Here is a 22,213-nt window from a genome sequence, read left to right as displayed (position 1 = left end):
TCGTCTGCTTCGATATTCGCGCGGGAATTTTAAAAAGTTATAGACAACATCCATTTTTTATTATTATTAATTTGATGAATTTTAATTAAAAATTTTAAACATGATTTTTTTCAGCAAAATATTAAAAATAATATTTTAAAATGTAATTATTTTTTGTATTCATTTGAATTTTCGGAAATTTGTAATTGAAAATAGAGAAAATTATAAATTTACATTCAAAGATTTTTGATAATTCAATTATTGCTGACCCCCCCTACCCTCCCCCTAAATGTCTTACGTATAATTTATGGACGGCCCCTTCTGAAAAAATAGTAAATAACTTTAATTTTTTACTGGAAAGGCATTCTAATGTAAAATCGTTTTATTGCTTTTGAAATTTAAGTTTATTAATTATTAAAACTCTTAATAAACAATATATCTTTTTTTTATATTAATCCCTTTTATACAATAAATCACAGTTTATTTTTATCCCTATCTCTCACCCCCCCCTTTCATACATGAATGTTTTTTTTCTAAAACGAAATCAAAATTATGAATATAAATTATTTCCTTAAATTAAATTTTTGAAAACAATTCATTATCATAAAGAAAATGTAGCACTTTTAAGGTTGGAAATTTTTTCTCTTATAATATTTTACTTTTTTTTATATATATGGAAAAGAAAAATATTCTTGTTTTTGGTCTTGGATGCTTGTCTGAAATATTCTTTTTATTTCTTTTACGTTTTATCATTTTTGTTGGTTCATTTTCTTTGTACTTGTGTAAAATTTTATTCATACGGTAAAATATAGAATTTTAAGAGTTCAAAGCATCTTTAAAAAAAATAGTGAATACATAGTAAAAAATACTTTTTTTCCATTTGAAATGCTATCAAAAGAATTTCTGTTTATAAATTCTTAGATGAGAAGGAAAAATATGATACATTCGACATATAAAAAAAAACTTTGACGAATAATTGTTATTTTTCGAATGTTTTAGTTTAAAAAAAATTAAACATTTATGCGCAATTCATTAATTTTAATTGAATTAACGATTATGTTATTTTTAAATAATATTCTAAATAAATATAACATTTTTTTAAACCAAAATTTTCGAACAATTGACAGATTATTCAAACGAAAAATGAAATTTTAAACAGTAGTAGGTGTCTCTTATATTCTTTTTTTTAAAACTCTTAATGTAAAAATTCTTTTCTGTGAACAAATTCGGCACTCTCGATTTCATCCTCCTCGAGGAGTTTATTGAGATTAGTGAGAACAATTTCCTTAAATTTTCTCCGTCTTTTTGCCGTTAATTTCGCGACATCGGGCATTAAACTTTTAAAAAAACTCCAATCGGGATTTTCTTTATCACTCGATGATTTGACTTCTGTTAGTAAATGTTCAATTATTGGTCCAAGAACATCGTCATTAATAATTGTGGGTTTAATTATTTTTGATATTGAATTACTGGCACGTTGTTGTTGTTGTTGCTGTTGTTGACCAGTTGATGTTGGATCTTCATATTCAATTTTTGAATCTAATTGTTCATGTTCAACTTCCTCTTCGTTCTCGTATTCAATAACTTCCTCTTGATCGAGACTATTAGTTTTCTCCTCCCAATATTCAACCGTATTATTACTTGTACTACTTGGTTTATGTTGATTCATAAAATTATATAAAAAATCCATCGAATCGGCTAAATACCATTTTCTTCGTTTACGACCACTTGAGCCTGAATTTCGCGTTTTTCCATCGCGCAATGCACGTGCATAAGAATTTCGAAGTGATGCCCATTTTGCCTTGCATTCTGCAACTGAAATTTGTTTTATATTTAAAAGTTGTAAAAATGTAGCATATTTACAAAAAAAAATTTTTAAATTGATGATATTTTCGTTTTTATAAACCGGTTTTTATCAAATTTTGAGGTTATGTTAGAAATGTAGATTAAGAGCTTCGATTTTGAGCTTTAATTTCAAAATTCTTTCAATTCTATTTATTATTGCAAAGTATCTTAAGAGCCTGCTTAAGAGCGAAAATTAAATTTTGACAGATAAATTAAGTACATAGAGGTCCAACGACGAGATTCAAATCAGCAACAACTTTTTGGTAGAGGGGTTAGGCTATAAACATGTAAAAAAAATTCTAACCTGATTTATGCATTTCTTGAGCAACTTCCTCCCATAATTTTTCCAGGAGGCTCCGACTTCCGTGTTCCATCATTGTTGAATCGTAAATTGCACGTTTTGATTTAACCAAATTTATTAATAATTCTGCCTCACAATCCGCCATTGCGATCCTTCAACAAGCAACACAAATTATTACCGTTCGGATCACGAAAATATTCAAATTATCTACACTGAACGATATAGTATAAACAGTAAAGTTTGTCACAATTAACAGCAATAATTTCTTTTCAATATTTTTTTTCAACGGATATCATTTTATTTTTAATTGATTTTTTAAGTGACTTGGATTTTTTTTCATTTACAAAAGCAGACGAGAATACACAAATGGAACTATTGTGCTGTGCATTTCCATGAGGCACGCTTGCCGAGCTGCTCCGAACGGTTCCGATCTAACTTCTCGTGTTGTGAACATTTTACCAGTGACGTAAGTATTTCGTTTTGCGCCCCGCAGGATCGAATTTATTTGTGGGAGAGAAATATTTCGAGAATACCCGCATGATGGAAAAAATTTGTTTTGCTCTTTTTTTAATATTTTTTTTCTTTTTTGTTTTCTTTTATACATTTTTTCCCTCTGAGAATTAAAAATGTTTGAAATTAGGTTTCATTTGACAATTGTAGAGACTAAAAGAGAGTTTTATGTAAATCGACAATAAAAACAGAGTAACCGAAGAAGAAAGTAAAGTCAACTTCACAGTGTAAGTAAATTTTAATTATACGTAATATTTAATAATTAGTTAAATATAAAATAAATATTTATTAATTAATTAAATATAAAATAAATATTTATTTATTTCTCTTATTTTATACTAATAAAAAATTTGTTTCAGCCTGGAAGAATTTCTGCACCGAAGACTCAACGGAAATGAAGATCCTCAAGAATATAACATTCCTTGAAATAAACAAAAATAATCAAGGAATCATTTGAAAATTTTCATCAGTATGACTTTGGCATGCATGTCGAACATCATCTGGGAAAAGTTTTTCAAATGCTCTACAGACTGTAAAAATATGTTTTATCAATTTAGAACCAATTTTTGGAGAAAATTTTCTATTTTTCTACCTGAAAATTAGCTCTATAATATAGAAACTTTCTTTTTACAGTGCTGGGAAGGTTTTTGTAGTAAAGACAAATCGTAATAATATAACAAGAAGAAAACTCAACGCCCAATTTCGCATTGCACGTAAGTTTAAAGGACTTATTTTTAAATCTACTTTTTGTCTCTATATTCAATTAAAAAGTGATAAATGATTGTTATTCATATTATAACTTTCTTTTATTTCTGTTTAATTGATCGTTGTTTGAAATTCATTTAGATAAAATAATATTGCAAAATTAATTTAAATTATTTAGAAGCTAATTTAATTGTTTAAAATTATTCTAAAATTAATTAACATTATTTTAAAAGTAATTTTAATTGAAATTAATTTCCATTACTTGAAAACTAATTTTTTAAAATAATTGAATTTTGAGGAAGAATTTTTTTATTTATAAAGATAATAATTGGAATTTTGTCTAGATTTTTTTGTAAATTTTGAACATACATAATTGAATTTTGTAATAATAATTTTATTACTTTTGAAAATAATTGAATTTCTGCAATTATTTGTAACTTCTTCAAAATTCAATTTTTTAGTGTTTTTAACTAAAATTCTTCTATAAATCCATTATTTTTAATAATTAATTAGATATATATTGACAAATGTAACTAATTTTAGAAGATTTTGAAGTATTAGAATTCTTCAAAAATCTAAGTTCATTAAAATTTCTAATTAAATTCATTAAAAATTGAAATTTTATAAAATTTTAAATTGAAACCCTTTGAAGTTCATTTATTTATGAAAATTGTAAACGCAACTTTTTTGAAATTGAATTAATTTTTAAATATTTAAGTAATACTATTCATTAAATTTATTTATTTTATGATATAGTTCAAGATTTAAATTATTTAAAAAGAAATTTTTGTCGCAGAAATTGAATGTTTTGTATTAGAATTCGTGGTAGTTTTATAGTTTATGAGTCAAACAAAAAAGAAACAAAAATTCAGAATTTTCTTATGAATTCTAAAAATTTAATTTTTTTCAGAACTTTTAATAAAAATTTATGACTTTGCTCTGAATTTCCTATGTCAGAATATATGATTATTATAATTATAATAATATTAAAACTATATATGTGACGCGATCTTCACCCAGCTGAAAAATCTTGTACAAAGATCGTGTACACGATGTTGCACAAGACCATGTACAGGAACATTGACCCGAACCTACACAAGATAAGCAAGTGAACTTGTAAAAGAAATTGGAACAAAGAACATGAAGAAGAACGTGTATACAAGAACATGCATGTGTACATTCTTGAGTAGCTTTTGAGTTCGAGAACATCTAAATTTTCTTAAATTTTAAACCTAAAACCAACGGTTTTTTAATACACACACAAACATGTGCATGAACAGGTGCATGTTCGCCTAGATGTTCTCGAACTCAAAAGCCACTCAAGAATGTACACGTGCATGTTCTTGTTCATGTTCTTGGTTCCAATTTCTTGTACAAGTTCACTTGCTGATCTTGTGTAGGTTCGGGTCAATGTTCCTGTACATGATCTTGTGCAAGATTGTGTACACGATCTTGTAGAAGATTTTTCAGCTGGGCAGAAAGGGACCTTAGATCCAAATCAGTTTAAGGTTATGTTAGTTTTACTTTTTAGTTAATTAAAAGTTTCTTTTTACTTACTGCAATTTAAAATCAGTGTTTATTAAATACTTTAGTTGTAATGAAGACTTAAATAACAATGATTTATATTGACAGTTGATCCTTTTTTTTGTATTTTCATTTTAAAAATTTCAAACATAACCTATAATTTTTTGCTTCTAAGGTTTATCATTGAATCGGTATGAAAGATATCTAAAATTTTCAGATATTCTAAGATATGAAACCTCTGGTTCAAGAATGCAAAATATATTAAGATCGCTTGAAGATAAAAATGCTCTTTACTTATTAAGACAACGTAATTTTTATTTAACTAAAATTGTTATACAATTAAAATTAGCAAATAAACATTATTTTAGATTTTCATGTAAGGGTAACTCGTACAGCTGGGATCAGGAATCAATTTGTATGGTTTGCAATTTGAAGGAAAGGGAAACATTATATCATTTTTTGTTCGTTTGTCCAATTTACAATACATACAGAAATTTTTATTTGGCAAAATTGGGATTGAGTGATGAATACAGTGAAGCGATGACACAGATGTGTAATGCACCCGATGAAGAATGTATTAAAAAGATTTGTTTTTACATAATAAAATAGTTTGTTGTTGAGTTCTTTCATGTTGAATGAGTAATATAAAAATTAAAAGCTGATATTATCAAATATTGTAAACGGAATTCTTCTGTTACAAAATGTAATATTTTATAGAGCAGAATAAATTAAATTAAATATTATTTTTTAAAATTATATTGTTAAATTATTTTGTCCGTCTGATGACAAGTGCGTACTAAAGAAGACAAAAAGTGCATGGCAAGTAGTCTGCGCCCTTAATGTAGAGTCTGTTCTTGACAAAGCACGAGTGACATGAGTTCGCTTCGCGATGGCCTTTGTGGGTATGAGGTGGGGGGTTAAGAGAGTAAGAGAGAGAGAGAGAGAAAGGAAGTAGAGGTTGAAACAGGGGTGGCTTTTGGTCGCGTGGTATCACGTAGAATGCACTACAGTGAGTACCTAAGTACTTGGGGTGTACAGAAGGTGAGGTATATAGTAGTAGAAGGAGGAAATAATTTCAAGAGTAGGGGAAAACGCGGACGGTCCCTCGTCACGGCGGGAAAGCTTGCTTTTGTACCGCACAGTACAGCTAAGTTGATCCAAGTGGCCACATGGCACCAGTCAAACAATATTTCAGTTAAAAAAAATAGTACATTTCTTTTTTGAGTAGACATTTTTTTTTGCGTGAATCCCCAGTGTCTCTTGTTTTAGTGCTTGTGAACTTTTTTCTTAAAAAAAAACAAAAAGTGGTTCTGTTTTTATTTATACAAGGATTTTTATTTTTTCACCTGGTTCTTTTGGCATTCAGGTTTGTTTTTTCTAGTGAAATAATTTTTTTCAGGGTTGTTTTTAATTTCGAATTAAGTTTATTTGATTCTAGTACTATTAGATCTGTTTTAAATTCTAAGGCAAGGGTTTATAACATTTTTTATCTTTTTACAAAATTTATAATTTTTTTGACATTTTAATAATATGTATAATTTATATAAATAATGTGACATCCGACCGTCTACGCGTGTGTTTTGATAATTTAACTGCTTTTCTGATGAGGACAATCAATGTTGTCGAAACGTTAAAATAAATGAGACTTTTATTTTATTTGACTCGAAAATAATGACCTTTCTTCGTATATATAATTTAAACTTTTCGTATTTTTGACTTTCTAGTTTTAACTTTTTATAGCTATATTATAACTTTTTATAATTTTAAAATATGAATAGTTGAATATGAATCTATTAAAAAAAACGTAGGATATGTTGAAAAATTGCAAATATTCGAATACTTTTGGGTCTTATCTCCCTCTTTGATGATTGATGATGACTACTTTTTCGAACCCAAAGTAAAGTTGAAGAGATTCTTAGTTTCAAAGTAGATGCAATTTATTCAGCATACTTGTGGTCCAAAGGAGGGTTCAAATTTTAGCTCATTAGAACTTTATTGCAGGGAAATCTGCATCTTTATTGCTGATATATACGAGGCAGCTAGGTACTTAGGATCGTTGATCTATTCAAGAATTACATTTCTCTCTTATATATATATATAAGTTTAAAATTACGAGTTGGCAAGACCGGGCCATGACGGTTACGGAGAGTGATTTCATGAAAGAAGCATGCTGGTTTCTCCTCTTTTACGCGCGATTATCTTATAGTTTTTTTTTCGTTTCTTTCTGCTTCTTTCTTTTTTTGGTTTTTACTTTTTTCTTTAGAGAAACGTTCATAAGACATTTTTGAAGAATTTCTGTATAGAAAACGCGTCTCTCGACTATGCGAGATGATGTGAAATCTGATGGGGGATTACCATCCCCCCTCTCCTATTCCTCTTTCATATTCTGTTTAGGGTGAAACCCCTCAAAAAAAAAGCTTCATTTCTCGTTGAAACAAGAATTCCCCACTAGGATATATATGGCAGTTTGAAAAGTTTCTCTCACTACATATGTATGTACATGTGTTAAAAGAACCTGTAATCCCTACAATGTTCTTGTTGAATTTGTGATGATGCCATTTTTCCACCCCCTCACTAAGGGTTGAATTTTTCAAATTTTGTTTCTTTAGGGAAATTAGGAATAACTTCTCTCGTTCTAGACGAATTCATTCTTTGACAATTTTTTTCCCCCTCTTATTTTCTAGGCAATTTTTTTTAAATAAAAAACTTTCTTAAAACTTTTTATATTGCGAAAAAGTTTTTATATACGCATATATAAACATGAAAACTTGCTTTAAATTTGAAGGAAAACATTTCTTAGACTTGAAACGAAAAAAAGAGGATAATAAAAAAAAAAGAATAATAAGAAAAGAATAATAATAAAAAAAAGATGAGGAAAAGAAGATGTAGAAGAACGAGAGAGGTTTTTCTTTTAAATTGAACCTATGGTGGTCTCTACTTGACGTGTGCGCGCACTCTTCTTTCTTCTTGACGCTGTTTTATAAAAAGAAAAAAAAAGTGTCACAACAACCGAGAGTAGTTTACCAAAACGAAACCTCGTAAAATTATGCGACATTAAAAGAACGGTTATAATATGCATTATACTCTATATATATATGGGCAATTCCACGTGAGATTTAAGTCGACCTCTTAAAATCGGCCAAAAATATTTTTTTTCTATTCTTTATTGGAAAAAAACAGATACGTATTTTTTTATTTTTGTTTAATTGTCCAAATTTTCGAGTTATGAATTTTCGAAATTTTTTACTTTTAATTGTAGACCTATATTCAGTAGCTTATAAGTCCGAAAATATTGAGTTTAGGAAAAAGTTGTCAAAAAATGAAAGTTTTAGTTTTCTTTCGACTTTTAAGAAATGTGAACAAAAAATTTTTCTTTTAATTTTTTATTAAAAAATTTTTTTTTATAAACAAATTAATTTTTTTTAACTTTGGGCCGGATTTTTTTCTATTTTTTTAAAATTTATTTATACCTTATAATATAGAGAAGATTTTCCAAAATGTCCCGAAATGGGCCTGATGTGTTAAATGAGTTTTAAAACATTTTCAAAAATCACTTGCAAGCATCACAGTGGGATTTTTTTACAATTAACATTTTAAAACTGTCTACAGCGTAGATCCTTCGATTTAAAACAAAAAACACTTAAATAGATTAAAAATTATACGCTGTAGACAGTTTTAAAATGTTAATTGTAAAAAAATCCCACTGTGATGCTTGCAAGTGATTTTTGAAAATGTTTTAAAACTCATTTAACACATCAGGCCCATTTCGGGACATTTTGGAAAATCTTCTCTATATTATAAGGTATAAATAAATTTAAAAAAAATGAAAAAAAATCCAGCCCAAAGTTAAAAAAAATTAATTTGTTTATAAAAAAAAAAAATTTTTTAATAAAAAATTAAAAGAAAAATTTTTTGTTCACATTTCTTAAAAGTCGAAAGAAAACTAAAACTTTCATTTTTTGACAACTTTTTCCTAAACTCAATATTTTCGGACTTATAAGCTACTGAATATATAGGTCTACAATTAAAAGTCCAAAATTTCGAAAATTCATAACTCGAAAATTTGGACAATTAAACAAAAATAAAAAAATACGTATCTGTTTTTTTCCAATAAAGAATAGAAAAAAAATATTTTTGGCCGATTTTAAGAGGTCGACTTAAATCTCACGTGAAATTGCCCATATATATAACGTGAATCTTCGCATTGTGTGCAATATGACTTAACTGCACTTCATTGTTATATGAACTTTAATCTATATACTTTTGCGGTTAGATAAAATCTAATTTCACGTTTAAATATATATGCGCGACCGTTTTAAACTTGTTATTGTGACTCTTCTTTTTTTGTTCTTTTTATTGTTCTTTTGTAAAATGTTTATAATTTGTAATTTCGTTCAAAATCTTATTCTCTTTTTTTTATTTTTCTTTCATCTTAAAAGTTATCTTTTTGTATATCTTCACTTTTTTTCTTCTTTCGCATCTTAAAGTTATCTCTTCGTATTTTGAGTACTTATTATATATATTTTGTAACTTACCCGATGGTTTATCAGAATTTATTTTTAGGGAGTTTTATTTTAAATGGCGCGTGGAAATTGATCTTTAATTAAAATCTTGTTCGCCTGGTAACATGTGATTAGTTTAGAATCTATTTTTTGGGGATGGTTTATTAATCGCGTTTGGATATATTTGAATCTTTCTTTATTTCTTCTTTCTTTAAAATTTATTTATTTTAAATTTTTAAATATTTATTTATTTGTATTTATATTTATGTAGATTTATAGTTATTTATTTATAGTTTATTTATAGTTTATTTATATTTATTTATAAGTAAATCGTTCAACTGAATGTTTTATATTTTGTTTATTTATATTTGTTTACATTTATTTATTTTTATTTATTTATAAGTAAATCGTTCAACTGATTACTGAATGTTTTATATTTTGTTTATTTATATTTGTTTATATTTATTTATATTCGTATTTATTTAAAAGAAGAAAGGAATAAAGATACAAGATTAGAATTGTAATGAAAATCGATGTGTGTTTCCCCCTTAGATTTGAAGCAAGCACTTGGAGCACGTTTCTCTCTTAAATTAATCATAAGGGGTGTCTGGCTTTGTAACACGTAAGGGGAAGTCAGGAATCGATTTTTTTTCCCCCTTAAAATGTTCTTCTCTAAAACAGTCTTTTTTAATCAAGACGTAAAACGTCTCTTCCTTTGGTAATTGAATAAATATTCTTCTAGACGTGCGCTGCTTTTTCCCCGCTGTGATTTTGGCCCATTTTTTAAATATTTCTTTTTACCTTTTTATCTTTCTTGCTCTTCCTTTTTTCTTATATTCTGTTTTCTTTCTCCCTTCTTTATTTTTTCTTATTTCTTTCTTTTTCCTTTCTTTCTCTTCTCCTTTTTTCTTATTTCTTTTATTCCTTTCTCCTTTCTTTCTTTTTTCTTATTTCCTTTTTTCTTTCTTTCTTTCTTTTTCCCATTTTTTGTACTCGTTTTTTTGGGTATTTTTCTTTTAAAAGTTATTTCTATCTTGTATTTTTTTATCGCTTCTTAAGTTAAATTGAATATATTTTTCTTTTTAGAATAAATTCTACCTCTTACGATTTATATGTACAATAAACCTATTACTGGGACAAACTTGTGAGGTTTCATTTTCAACATGAAAGAGTTCCTAAACACGAAGAGCTTTTCATTCGTTCTGTGGGTATCACTTGCTCTCGCTCTCTCTCTCTCTCTTTTCTCTTTCCTTCCTAGATATTGCAAATTAAATAACCGGCGAAAGAAATGAATCCTTTCTTGTCTCCGTTTTTGTATTAATTTAATTTTTTCGTTGTAATTCTTCTAGTTTTTGTTATGCGAAAAACGGAATTTTTGTATTTTTCCTTTTAACCTATACGTTTAGTTTCTAAAACCACATTTTTGTTTTCTTAAAACCAAAAATGTTTGGTGTTTTTTTCAAATGTAATTTTTAGTTATTGAAACTTTTGTCACTGAAACCGAATTTTGGTAATTGAAACCAAATTTTAATCCCTCAATCCGAATTTTGATCTCTAAAACCAAATACTGCTCTTGCAATTGAAAATTTGAGGACAAATTTTACAAAATTTTCGTAATTACAGGCTTTGCTACTTATAATCGAATTCTTTGAAACGATTCAATTATTTTCAAAAAAATATTCGAAATTCAATTATTTTTAATATCCACTATTTTCATAAAATTTTGCAAAACAATTCAATTATTAAAAAAAAATAGATGAAATTAATCCAAAATTCAATTATCTTCATAAATAATACAATTTTCACAGGAATTCAATTATTATTTAAAATAAAATTTTCATAATATTTATTATATATTTCAAAAAAATTAATTATTTAAAACAATTTTTATAAAATTCTTATGAAAAATTCAATTACTTGCAAAAATAACGAAATTTTTACAGAAATTCAATTCTTTTTAAACATTTGAATAAAATTTTTCGCAATAATTCAATTATTTTCATAAATAATAAAATTCTTCTCAGGAATTATTTTAAATTATTTTAACATTATTGTTCGAAAGAAATCAATCATTTTAAATACAATTTTAATTATATTTTTTTGAAATAATTCAATTATTCTTTAAGATTTTAATAAAATTTTCCCCAAGAATTCAATTATTTACATAAATAATTCTTCGAAAGAATTTAATTAAATGCGTTGATAAATAACAAAATTATTCTCGAAAATAAAATTATTTCGAATCATTTTAATAAAATTCTTTGCAAAATTCCATTATTTTTATAAATAACAATATTCATCACAAGAATTCAATAATTTTTAAAAATAATAATTTTCTTCTTGGAAATTCAATTATTTTTAAAAATTACAATAAAATCGTTCGCATGAATTCAATTATTTTCATAAATAATAATATGCTTTTTAGGAATTTAATTATTTTCAAAAGCATTTATTTATTTATTTTCATAAATAGATCCATTTCAAAAGGTTTTGATTTAAAATTTTTAATTTTTAATAAATTTAATTGGAAATTTTAAAGGACTTTGATTTTTGAAAAGTTTTAATAATTCAAATTCTTCTGAATTTACCTAGTTAAAATTTTTTAATTTAATTAATAAAAATAATGGATTTATAGAAGAATTTTTACTTAAAAACACTAACAAAATTGGATTTTAGAGAAGTTACAAATTATTATTTTCAAAAGTAATAAAATCTTCGCAGAAATTCAATTATGTTGAAAAATTTTTTTAAATTCTCTTCAAAATTTCAATTATTTTTGTAAATAATAAAATTCATCTCGGAAATTCAAATTATTTGCAAAAATCTTAAAAGAATTCTTGGCAAAATTTTCATTATTTTCAAAAATTTTCCTCAATTCAATGATTTTCAGTATCTACTATTTTCATAAAATTTTCAAACAGAATTTAATTATTAAAAACATTTTTTGTAAAAATCTTCGTAAGAATTCAATTCTTTTCATGAATAATAAAAATTTTCCGGAATTCAATTATTTAAATTAGAATTTGCACAAAAATAATTTGAAAGAAATGAATTATTTAAAATTTTTTTATAAAATTCTTTGCAGGAATTCAATTTTTTATCAGGATAAGAAAGAAGTCAATATTTTTTATAAGAATTAGGAAAAAGACAGGAAAATAAAATATGGAAGGGAATTTTTGTCAGTTTTGTGAAGTGTCTAAAACGAGTTATTTTGGCCGTGAAGTTTAATTTTTCGATAGCTACTTTTTTAGTTTGAAAGCTACTTTTTTAAAATTAATTATCGAGTACGAAGTCTGTAATTAAAACTAAATTTTTGTCCCTCAATCAAAATTTTATTGTTTGTAACAACTTTTATTAACTTTTAGAACCAAACAACCTTTGACCATTTGAAAAACCATATACATACATTTTTGATATTTACAAACATAAAAAAAAGAAACAGCAAAATATATTAGCATAATTCATTTCCTGCGAAAAATAAACTGTTTTGTAGCGGGATGCAGTCATTTAAAAAAACTTTCCTGGTGCAGCCAAGTTTGCAATTTCCGGTCATCGACTAAAGTCGCGCATTGCTGCTCACTTTGAGCAATGTTCATTCTCCTAGAGTCAAGATTATTATCAAAGTGAGTTCTTACATACGAATATATATATATAGTATATCTATTAGATAAATAGTCATGTTTCACTTGTATACCTCAACATGAACGTGTGTTACATTTCGGATAATTGAAATATACGTCTACAAAGTTAATATATAATGAAAGAAAAAAAAGAAAATTATATACGCAAGCAAAATACCATTAGTCTATATACTTGTATGTTTAGATCATTTAACACGTCAAGTTTAATATTGCTTTTAACGCCATTATAAAATGTGTATTTTATTATATAAAACAAGTTAAATATGTATAACGTGTTTATTAGAGGTGCACTGTAAAATGAACCGTGAAGGTGAGAGGGGGGATTTTTAAAATCTCTTTTTTTTATATTTATATATTATTTTTGAAAGTTGTAAATTTTCACTAAGATTTCTATAGTTTTCTATTGTTTTTATGACCTACGCGCTCTTTCTCTTTGCCCCTGACAAATATTTAAAAAAAAAGTATATATTTGAAAATTATATATATATAATAATTATAAGTATAGTTTCTTCATTCCGCCCCCCCTTTTTTTTCTTCTTTGCTTCTATCAAATAATTAAAAAAGGGTATGCAACATTTTTCCCCTCCCTTTATTTTCTTTTTTTCCTTTGACAAATATTTAAAAAGAAAGTGTATATATAAATTTTTTCATGTAATAAAAAACTTAAAAAGTAGTTTCTTAATTTTTTTTTATTTACTGCTTTACCGTTACAGTTTTAAAAAAAAGAAAATACGGCTATTTTGTTACATATACTTAGGTGATTTTATAAATAAACAGCGAAAAACATGTTTTTTGGTATTCTTTAATTAAAGGAAATTTAAAATTTTGAAATCAAATATCGATTTCTAAACCCAAATGAATTTTGCTTCGTAAATTTAAATCTTAGTTCTTCAACCTAATTTTAGTTGTTACAATTAAACCTATTTTTTGTTTCTAAATATTCAACTTTTATTGATTGAAATCAAATTTTACTTGCTTCAGGATAAAATTTTGATAATTATTATCAAAATTTTATTTTAAAATCAAATTTTACTTGCTTTAGGATAAAATTTTGATAATTATTATCAAAATTTTATCCTAAAGCAAGTAAAATTTGATTTCAATCAATAAAAGTTGAATATTTAGAAACAAAAAATAGGTTTCAACTATCAAAATTCGGATTTAATATCGAGAATTTTATCAATACAACTTAAATTTTGCATTTAGTAACTAAATTTTAAGATTTGAATTCAAAATTAGTTTTCAGTTTTGAAAATATGTTTTTAATTACTAAAATCTGATTGTAACAACAAAAATTAAGTTTCATCAACTAAAATTTGTTTTTAGAAACCAAAATTAGGTTTTAACAAAAAAAAATAGGATTTAATAGTTAAAATTTTATCCTTAAAATCAAAATTTAGTTTCATTAACTAAAATTGAGTTTAGAAACGGAAATTAGGTTTCAACTTTCAAAATTCGGATTTAATGTCGAGAATTTTATCAATACAACTTAAATTTTGCATTTAGTAACTAAATTTTAAGATTTGAATTCAAAATTAGTTTTCAGTTTTGAAAATATGTTTTTAATTACTAAAATCTGATTGTAACAACAAAAATTAAGTTTCATCAACTAAAATTTGTTTTTAGAAACCAAAATTAGGTTTTAACAAAAAAAAATAGGATTTAATAGTTAAAATTTTATCCTTAAAATCAAAATTTAGTTTCATTAACTAAAATTGAGTTTAGAAACGGAAATTAGGTTTCAACTTTCAAAATTCGGATTTAATGTCGATAATTTTATCAATTCAACTTAAATTTGCTTTCAGTAAATAATTTTTAAGATTTGAATGCAAAATTAGGTTTCAGTTTTGAAAATTGGTTTTTATACTAAAATCTGATTGCAACAACTAAAATTAAGTTTCATCAACTAAAATTTGTTTTTAGAAACCAAAATTAGGTTTTAACAAAAAAAAATAGGATTTAATAGTTAAAATTTTATCCTTAAAATCAAAATTTAGTTTCATTAACTAAAATTGAGTTTAGAAACGGAAATTAGGTTTCAACTTTCAAAATTCGGATTTAATGTCGATAATTTTATCAATTCAACTTAAATTTGCTTTCAGTAAATAATTTTTAAGATTTGAATGCAAAATTAGGTTTCAGTTTTGAAAATTGGTTTTTATAATAAAATCTGATTGCAACAACTAAAATTAAGTTTCATCAACTAAAATTTGTTTTTAGAAACCAAAATTCGGTTTTAACAACAAAAAATAGGATTTCATAGTTAAAATTTTATCCTTAAAATCAAAATTTAGTTTCAATAACTAAAATTGATTTAGAAACAGAAATTAGGTTTCAACCTTCAAAATTCGGATTTAATTCTCAAATTTTGATTGTAAGAACATAAATTTAGTTGGAAAATCGAAAATTTGATTTTAGAAATCAAAATTTCGGTTGAGCTATACTAATATGTTGGTTTATTATATAGAACGAAAATTTGAATTTAGAAATCAAAATTAGGCTTCAATTTCTAAAATTTCATTTAAAAATCCGAAATTTGATTTTAGAAACAAAAATTAGAGTTTACCCACTAAAATTTCGTTTTAAAATTCAAAATTTTGTGCCTACAACGTAAATTCAGTTTTCATAATTAAAATTTATAGAAACCAAAATGAAATACAAAAAAATACATCAAAAAAAAATTTTTTAATATATAAATAAACAAAATAAAACCAAAGAATTTAGTTAACTGCATAAATTAACAAATTTCTTTATTTTCACTTTTTTTTTTGTTAAAATTCCAATTTTCAATGAAGCGTGAAATTAAAAATTCGCATTCTTTTTTTCTCATTTTTTTTGTACTATAATAGCCTCTTTTGTTGTGTATATAGTTATTATCTTTAAAACGATCCATTCACTAATAAATGCTGATCTCTCTATTATTATGAGATATTGAAAATAAATATTATACAGAGAGAAAGAGTGAGAAAGAAAGAGAGATAAAGTGGGTCGTGAGCTAATTTAGTATATGATTTGTTAGTTTCTTGAACAAACTTATATTCTTGAGGCTGGTTAAGAAAATCTTTTATGATCTCTATCTTTTCTAAACAATTGTTTCAACCATACGTTTATTTCCTCTTCTCAATTTATTCATTCGCTTTAGATCTTTCGTTTTAATCTTTAGAAATATTGCAAAATTTATCAGCGTTCATCGTCTTGCACTGTTTTTATTGCAGATAGAAAGCAAATTTGAGGAAATTCTTTTACGAAGAGAAAAATTTTTTTGCACAAGAAAATAATTTAAACAATTGCAATTGTTTAAACAATTATTATTGCAATTATTTATACTTTTATCACAATTATTTATAATTTTATCACAATTATTTAAACAATCATTACAATTATTTATACTTTTCTCACAATTATTTAAACAATTTTTACAATTATTTATACTTTTATCACAATTATTTAAACAATTTTTACAATTATTTATACTTTTATCACAATTATTTAAACAATTGTTACAATTATTAAACAATTATTACAAGTATTTATACATTTATTACAATTATTTATATATTTATTTAGAAATATTAAACACTGGTTGCAATTATTTATAAATTTATTACAATTATTTAAATAATTAAAATTTGTTAATTAATTACTTAATAAATTTTTAATTTCTTAACAATAGTTAAATGTGAATACGATGAAACGTTAATTCTTAAAAAATTAAAATTAAATTGTTTAAGAAAAGAATTTTTTTAATTGTTTAAACAATTATTTTTCACTTATCACAGAATTTATTGAAAAAAAAATTAATTAAGTAATTAATTAACAAATTTTAATTATTTAATTTGTAATAAATTTATAAATAATTGCAACAAATATTTAATTGTTTTAAATTTAAATAAATATATACATAATTGTAATAATTGTAACAATTGTTTAAATAATTGTGATAAAAGTATAAATAATTGTAATGATTGTTTAAAAAATTGTGATAAAAGTATAAATGATTGTAACAATTGTTTAAATAATTGTAATAAAAGCATAAATAATTATTTAAGTAATTATGATAAAAGGATAAATAATTGTAACAATTGTTTAAATAATTGTGATAAAAGTATAAATAATTGTTTAAATAATTGTGATGAAATTATAAATAATTGTTAAAGTTTTTTAAACAATTGTCATAAAAGTATAAATAATTGTAATGACTGTTGACTAATTAGATTAAATAACTTAATAATTTTAATAAATATATAAATAATTGTAGTAATTGTTTAAACAATTGTAATAATGTTAATAACAGTAATAATTGTAATAATATTGTTTATACAATTGTAGTAATTGTTTAAACAATAAGTGTTTATATAATTGTAATTGTAATAATTGTTTAAACAATAAGTATTTATATAATTGTAATTGTAATAATTGTTTAAACAATTGCAATTGTTTAAAATATTTTGTCTTCTTAACAAAAAAAATTTTTTTAATTTTCTTTTATTTTTAATTTGTTTTTTATAATTGTTACCATATCCAGAAACAAATATATAATAATTGTCGTGTCAAATTTTAAGGAAGATTGGTTTCTATAATTACATATAAAATATTTTACGTCTCAAACAAACTGCGTTTCAATATTTCCTTTTATGAATGTTGCATTGTAAAAGGGATTTTAGGAAGTTCACCGTGAGACGAACGAATTTTTTTTCTTTCTATTTTTTTTTTTTTTTTTTGACGACGGAAGGATAATATGTTTGATCTTCACTTTTATGGCACACATGAAAACCGGTCGACATTCCTATCAAGGTCGCTCCTTCTTTGGCATACGACAAAAATTAATCAGTCATGACACCTTCTTCGTGTGGAAAAAAATAATAAAAAAAAAAATGCCGAAGTCTTTTTTTGAGGAAATGGAAAATAAATTAATAATAATTTTTTTATGCATAATTTATAGAAAATTATATTACTTCCTACATTGCTAAAATTGGAAAACAAATTTATAAGTTTTTTCTTTTAAAATATTTTCTTTTATAATATTGTTATTTTTGTGTTTGTTTATTATTTATTATATATAGAAAAGTTATGTTTATTATAAAAGTTATTAGAATATTTATTAAATTTATATTTTTTCCATATTTTGTGTCTCTGGGATAAATTATTTATTATTTTTGATTTTTTGTCTACGAAAAAAATTTCATTTACCTTCGGGAAGAATCGAACCCGAGAATTTCGATTGCGAGTTGGCAGCTCTAACCATTAGACTAAAGCAAAATTTGGTTTAGACCCAACAATATTAATTTATTTCTTTAAAATTGTTTGTAAAATTTAATTTAATTTATCATATTTTAGAAAAAATTATAACCAAAATCTGAAGAAATTTGTTTGATTAGTTTAAAGATTTCTGAAGATAAATAAGAAAAGTTTTGAAGATTTGTCGTTTTAATCATCTACTGGCAGCACTGCGTTCTCATTGATCGTAAAAAAGGAAAGGGACAATTTAATTAAGAAATTAATAAAAATGAAGTATATAATGAAAAGTTTTTTTTTGTGTTATGTACGATAGAAAAAGAGAGAAAAATGAAAAAAAGGAGATGTTACTTGCCTCTCCTATAAACCTCACCTTTTGTCTTGGCTTTTATATACCTTTTCTTCTCTATGTTTTCCGACGAACATATACACAGCCATGCGTGACAATCAATATAGAACCCAATATTATGTTGTATGAGTGTGCAATTCACGTGTCATGACCGTACGTGTGCTCTTGGGTCGGATAAGTTCAAGAAAAGTACAGAAAAGGGTGAACAAGTCCTTTTAAAGAAACCCGACACACTATATGCAACTACCATAAAAGTTCCAATCCCAATGTACACACAACTGTTTCTCCTTGATAATATAAATCCTTTTTCTCTCTCCATCTTCCAAACACCAACACACATTCACATTTATATAAATATATAACCAATAAATATTGACTTCCCCTATAGAAAAAAGTGAAATTAGTTTTTGAAAAATCCAATTGATTTTCAGAGATGAAATATTGTTTCTTTTAGTCTTGAATTTATTGAACATGAAAAAACATAAAAATAAAAGAAATAAACAAATTATAACTATTTTTTATAACTTTTATTCATACTAATTTTTTATATATCAGGCATCACAGTTGGTCCCCTTTTACCCCTTATTTCAATTTTATCACATTTTTCACCTTTTTTTTGAGGATTTTTGACACCTTTATCCCTTTTTCTGCTAATTTGTCCACCTTTTTCATCTATTTTTAATAAAAAAATAAAATTTTCCTGTTTTTGAAATCTTTTTCAAAGTGTAATCATAAAATTTAGACTCAATGTTATAGAATAGAAATTATAAGGAGGTTCATTCAACAGAATGCAGACCTCTAGAAAAAGAATTAATTAACATTCAAATAATTGAAATATTATTATTAATAGTTTTTTTCTAAAAAAAAAACAAAAATTCTAATACAAAACCTTCAATTTTTCCATTTCTGACAATAATATTTCTATTTAAATAACTTAATTCTTGAAGAACTATCATAAAATTATTACTTAGAAATTATTTTTTAATGAATAATAAATATAATTTTATTTATACATTTCAAAATTCAATTAATTTTATGAATTAATTTAATGAATAATAAATAAAATATTATTTATTCATTTCAAAATTAATTGAATTTTCAAATAGTTTCGTTTACAATTTTCATAAATAGATGAATTTGAAAAGATTTTAATTTAAAATTTTATAAAATTTCAATTTTGAATGAATTTTATTAGAAATTCTGAAGAATTAAAATTTTTGCAAAAGTTTTCAAAATTTAAATAATTCTGAAATTAGTTAAATTTTTTAATTTATACGTATTTAATAAATTATTGAAAATAATGAATTTATCAAGGAATTTTAGTTAAAAACACTAGAAAAAATTTGAATTTTGAAGAAGTTTTTGTCAGAAATAAAAAAAAATAAAGGTTTTGTATTAGAATTTGTGGTAATTTTATAGTTTATGAGGCAAACAAAATAGTCACCAAAATTCAGAATTTTCTTATGAATTCTAAAAATTTAATTTTTTACAGTACTTTTAATAATAATCCCTGAATTTTCGCTGAATTCCCTAATATATGGCATTTTTTCGAAAGTGCAGATTTAGAAAATTTTTAAAAACAGAAATTCAAAATTTTCTGAGAGAAATTTTTTTTTATGATTAATATTTGAATTTTTTTGTATTTCTTTTTGCAGAACCAAAGTCGAATGGAGTGTCGAGAAAAATTAAGTGTCAGAGGGGAGGTAAATAACGATTGGAAATTCAGCAATGACTCTCCCGGTATCGAGCTACGAAGAACTACTCGTTCAAGTTCGAGAGCTAACACATGAAACAATTCTTTTGCGTCGACAACTTTCATCGGATCTTTTTGAGAATGTCAATCCCACTGATTTGAATCATAATCTTTCGCTAATACAGAATCATTACGAGAAAGGTGAGTTTATTGCGAATATAACTATAATTAAAAAACTAAAATAAATAAATATGCACTTTTTATCCAAAAAGTGCCATTTTCTAACTAAATTAATAATTTAGATGAAATTAGGCTTCAAAACCATTTTCTTTACTCAAAATAACATTATTTTCTAACTAAGAGATATTTATCTCTTGAAATAGATTCCCATAGTACTCCGGCTCTTTGGAAATTAATCCTTTTTTCCTAAAAAGTGCCATTTTCTAATAAAATTAAACTTCGGGGCCATTTTCTTTTTTGAAGAAAAAGTTACTTTATAATTCAGAGATAAATTTTAAACAGTTTTTAAGTAATAAACCTTTTCGGAAAAAAGCCTTTTTTAAAAAAAAGAATTCGACTCTGAATTGAAATAAATTTTTCTTTTTGTTAAATAAAAACAAAATTACTAAATCTTATGCTTACCCAGAGTTTTTTTTTGTAAACGAAAGCACCTGATAGGAAATATCTAAAACCCAAACACAGTATACTCTCTAATTAAATTAAATATATAGAATAGAAAGATCTATTATTTTCTCTGTGTTGAAAATTTGAAATTTTTGTCTCTACTAAAGTTTCAGAGAGTAAGCGAACTGTTAAAGACTAATTAGGTAACAAATTTCAAGCGCTCTTTTCGTGGTCAGTGAATTTGAAGAGAGCGGAAATAAAATACGGGTTATAATTGAAAGCTGCTAATTTGATTTAAATGCTTTGTGAAAGCAGTGCGTGAGATTGATTCCACAAAGTTCTTGTTCTATCTTCTATTGTGAAATAGAATTTTTAGAACTACATTTATATATTTGTAGTTTTATAAAGAAATTCATTTATTTTTTCCCATCTTTCTCTCTTGGCTGACATTGAATCTGTTATTTTATATGTCAAGAAGGATACAATTATACATTATAGTTGTTAATATACGATGCATGACGGATTCGATATCCGATATTTTTCCATTTTAAGGAATTTAATATCTTTAGTCCTTAAGTTTCGTTCTCGTATTCGGCAGAGTAAGCTGGTGCTTGTGCTTTTTGTACTACTTTACAAGTACAATTTTACAATTAACGGAATTTAAAAATTAGTACAATTTTAGTCAATGTAGTATCTGTACCTGCAGCAGTTTTGACAAAATCGGATTCCATAATGGTTGGAATTTTGAGGTAATTTTGACAAAATTGCTACTGGTTTATCATCATTATCATTATGTTCATTATTTTCGACTAAATGTGTTTCCGAATATAAAATCAAGCGGAAAAATTTAAGCGCAGCATTTATAGAAAATGAACCAAATAATTCTTGACGGGTCCCAAATTATAACCTTCGAGGTAATTTTAGTCTAGAATTTCCCAAATCAAAAATGTCCAAACTCCATTGGATTTAGATGAATTGTATTTAAATTTGTAGCATTTGATTTCTCGCTTTTTGGAAGATGTAATTTTTTTGACGAAAGCAAATGATGAGTTTGGTAGGAAGAAAATGGTTGTGATCTTAGTTTGTGATTCGTAGATAATTCGAAAAGATGTTACATATGCGACCTCATTCACTCAATTGAAGAGCATTTCTCAGCGAGATCTCGTTCCGGAAGAATATTTATTCTCGTCTCGCGCCACAAATTCAGAACGATGCGAATGCCAATTTTATAATTGTTTTCCTATTTCGAATCTCGTTTGTTGGTTTTGGATTTCAGGTTACAGATTAGCAATGACAATATAATAA

At 24.8% G+C, this 22,213-nt stretch overlaps 2 protein-coding genes across 3 annotated transcripts in view; one reads left to right on the top strand and one right to left on the bottom strand.

The window, feature by feature from the left end:
* LOC122499764 overlaps positions 1–22,213 on the top strand; it is a 67,037-nt gene that overhangs the window by 3,479 nt on the left and 41,345 nt on the right. Inside the window, exons 1-2 of one of the 2 annotated variants that reach the window (XM_043608266.1) lie at positions 6,015–6,230; positions 20,247–20,485. In XM_043608266.1, the coding sequence (XP_043464201.1) occupies positions 20,320–20,485 (166 nt within the window). In that variant the 5' untranslated portion in view covers positions 6,015–6,230; positions 20,247–20,319. Of the gene's footprint in view, positions 1–6,014; positions 6,231–20,246; positions 20,486–22,213 lie in introns of those variants that run through there. The other variant, XM_043608265.1, reaches the window with a different exon arrangement.
* Positions 369–2,571, bottom strand: LOC122499765. Its single transcript, XM_043608269.1, has 2 exons — positions 2,129–2,571; positions 369–1,794 (listed from the first exon to the last, which is right to left on the bottom strand). Exons 1-2 carry the CDS (start codon positions 2,268–2,270, stop codon positions 1,175–1,177), a joined length of 762 nt encoding a protein of 253 aa, XP_043464204.1. The 5' UTR covers positions 2,271–2,571; the 3' UTR covers positions 369–1,174.

This window comes from Leptopilina heterotoma, unplaced genomic scaffold (assembly GCF_015476425.1).
Source record: "Leptopilina heterotoma isolate Lh14 unplaced genomic scaffold, ASM1547642v1 Lhet_174, whole genome shotgun sequence".
Taxonomy (NCBI): Eukaryota; Metazoa; Arthropoda; class Insecta; order Hymenoptera; family Figitidae; genus Leptopilina; species Leptopilina heterotoma.
Note: the sequence above shows the minus strand (reverse complement) of the source record. Positions and strands in the feature narration are given on the sequence as shown.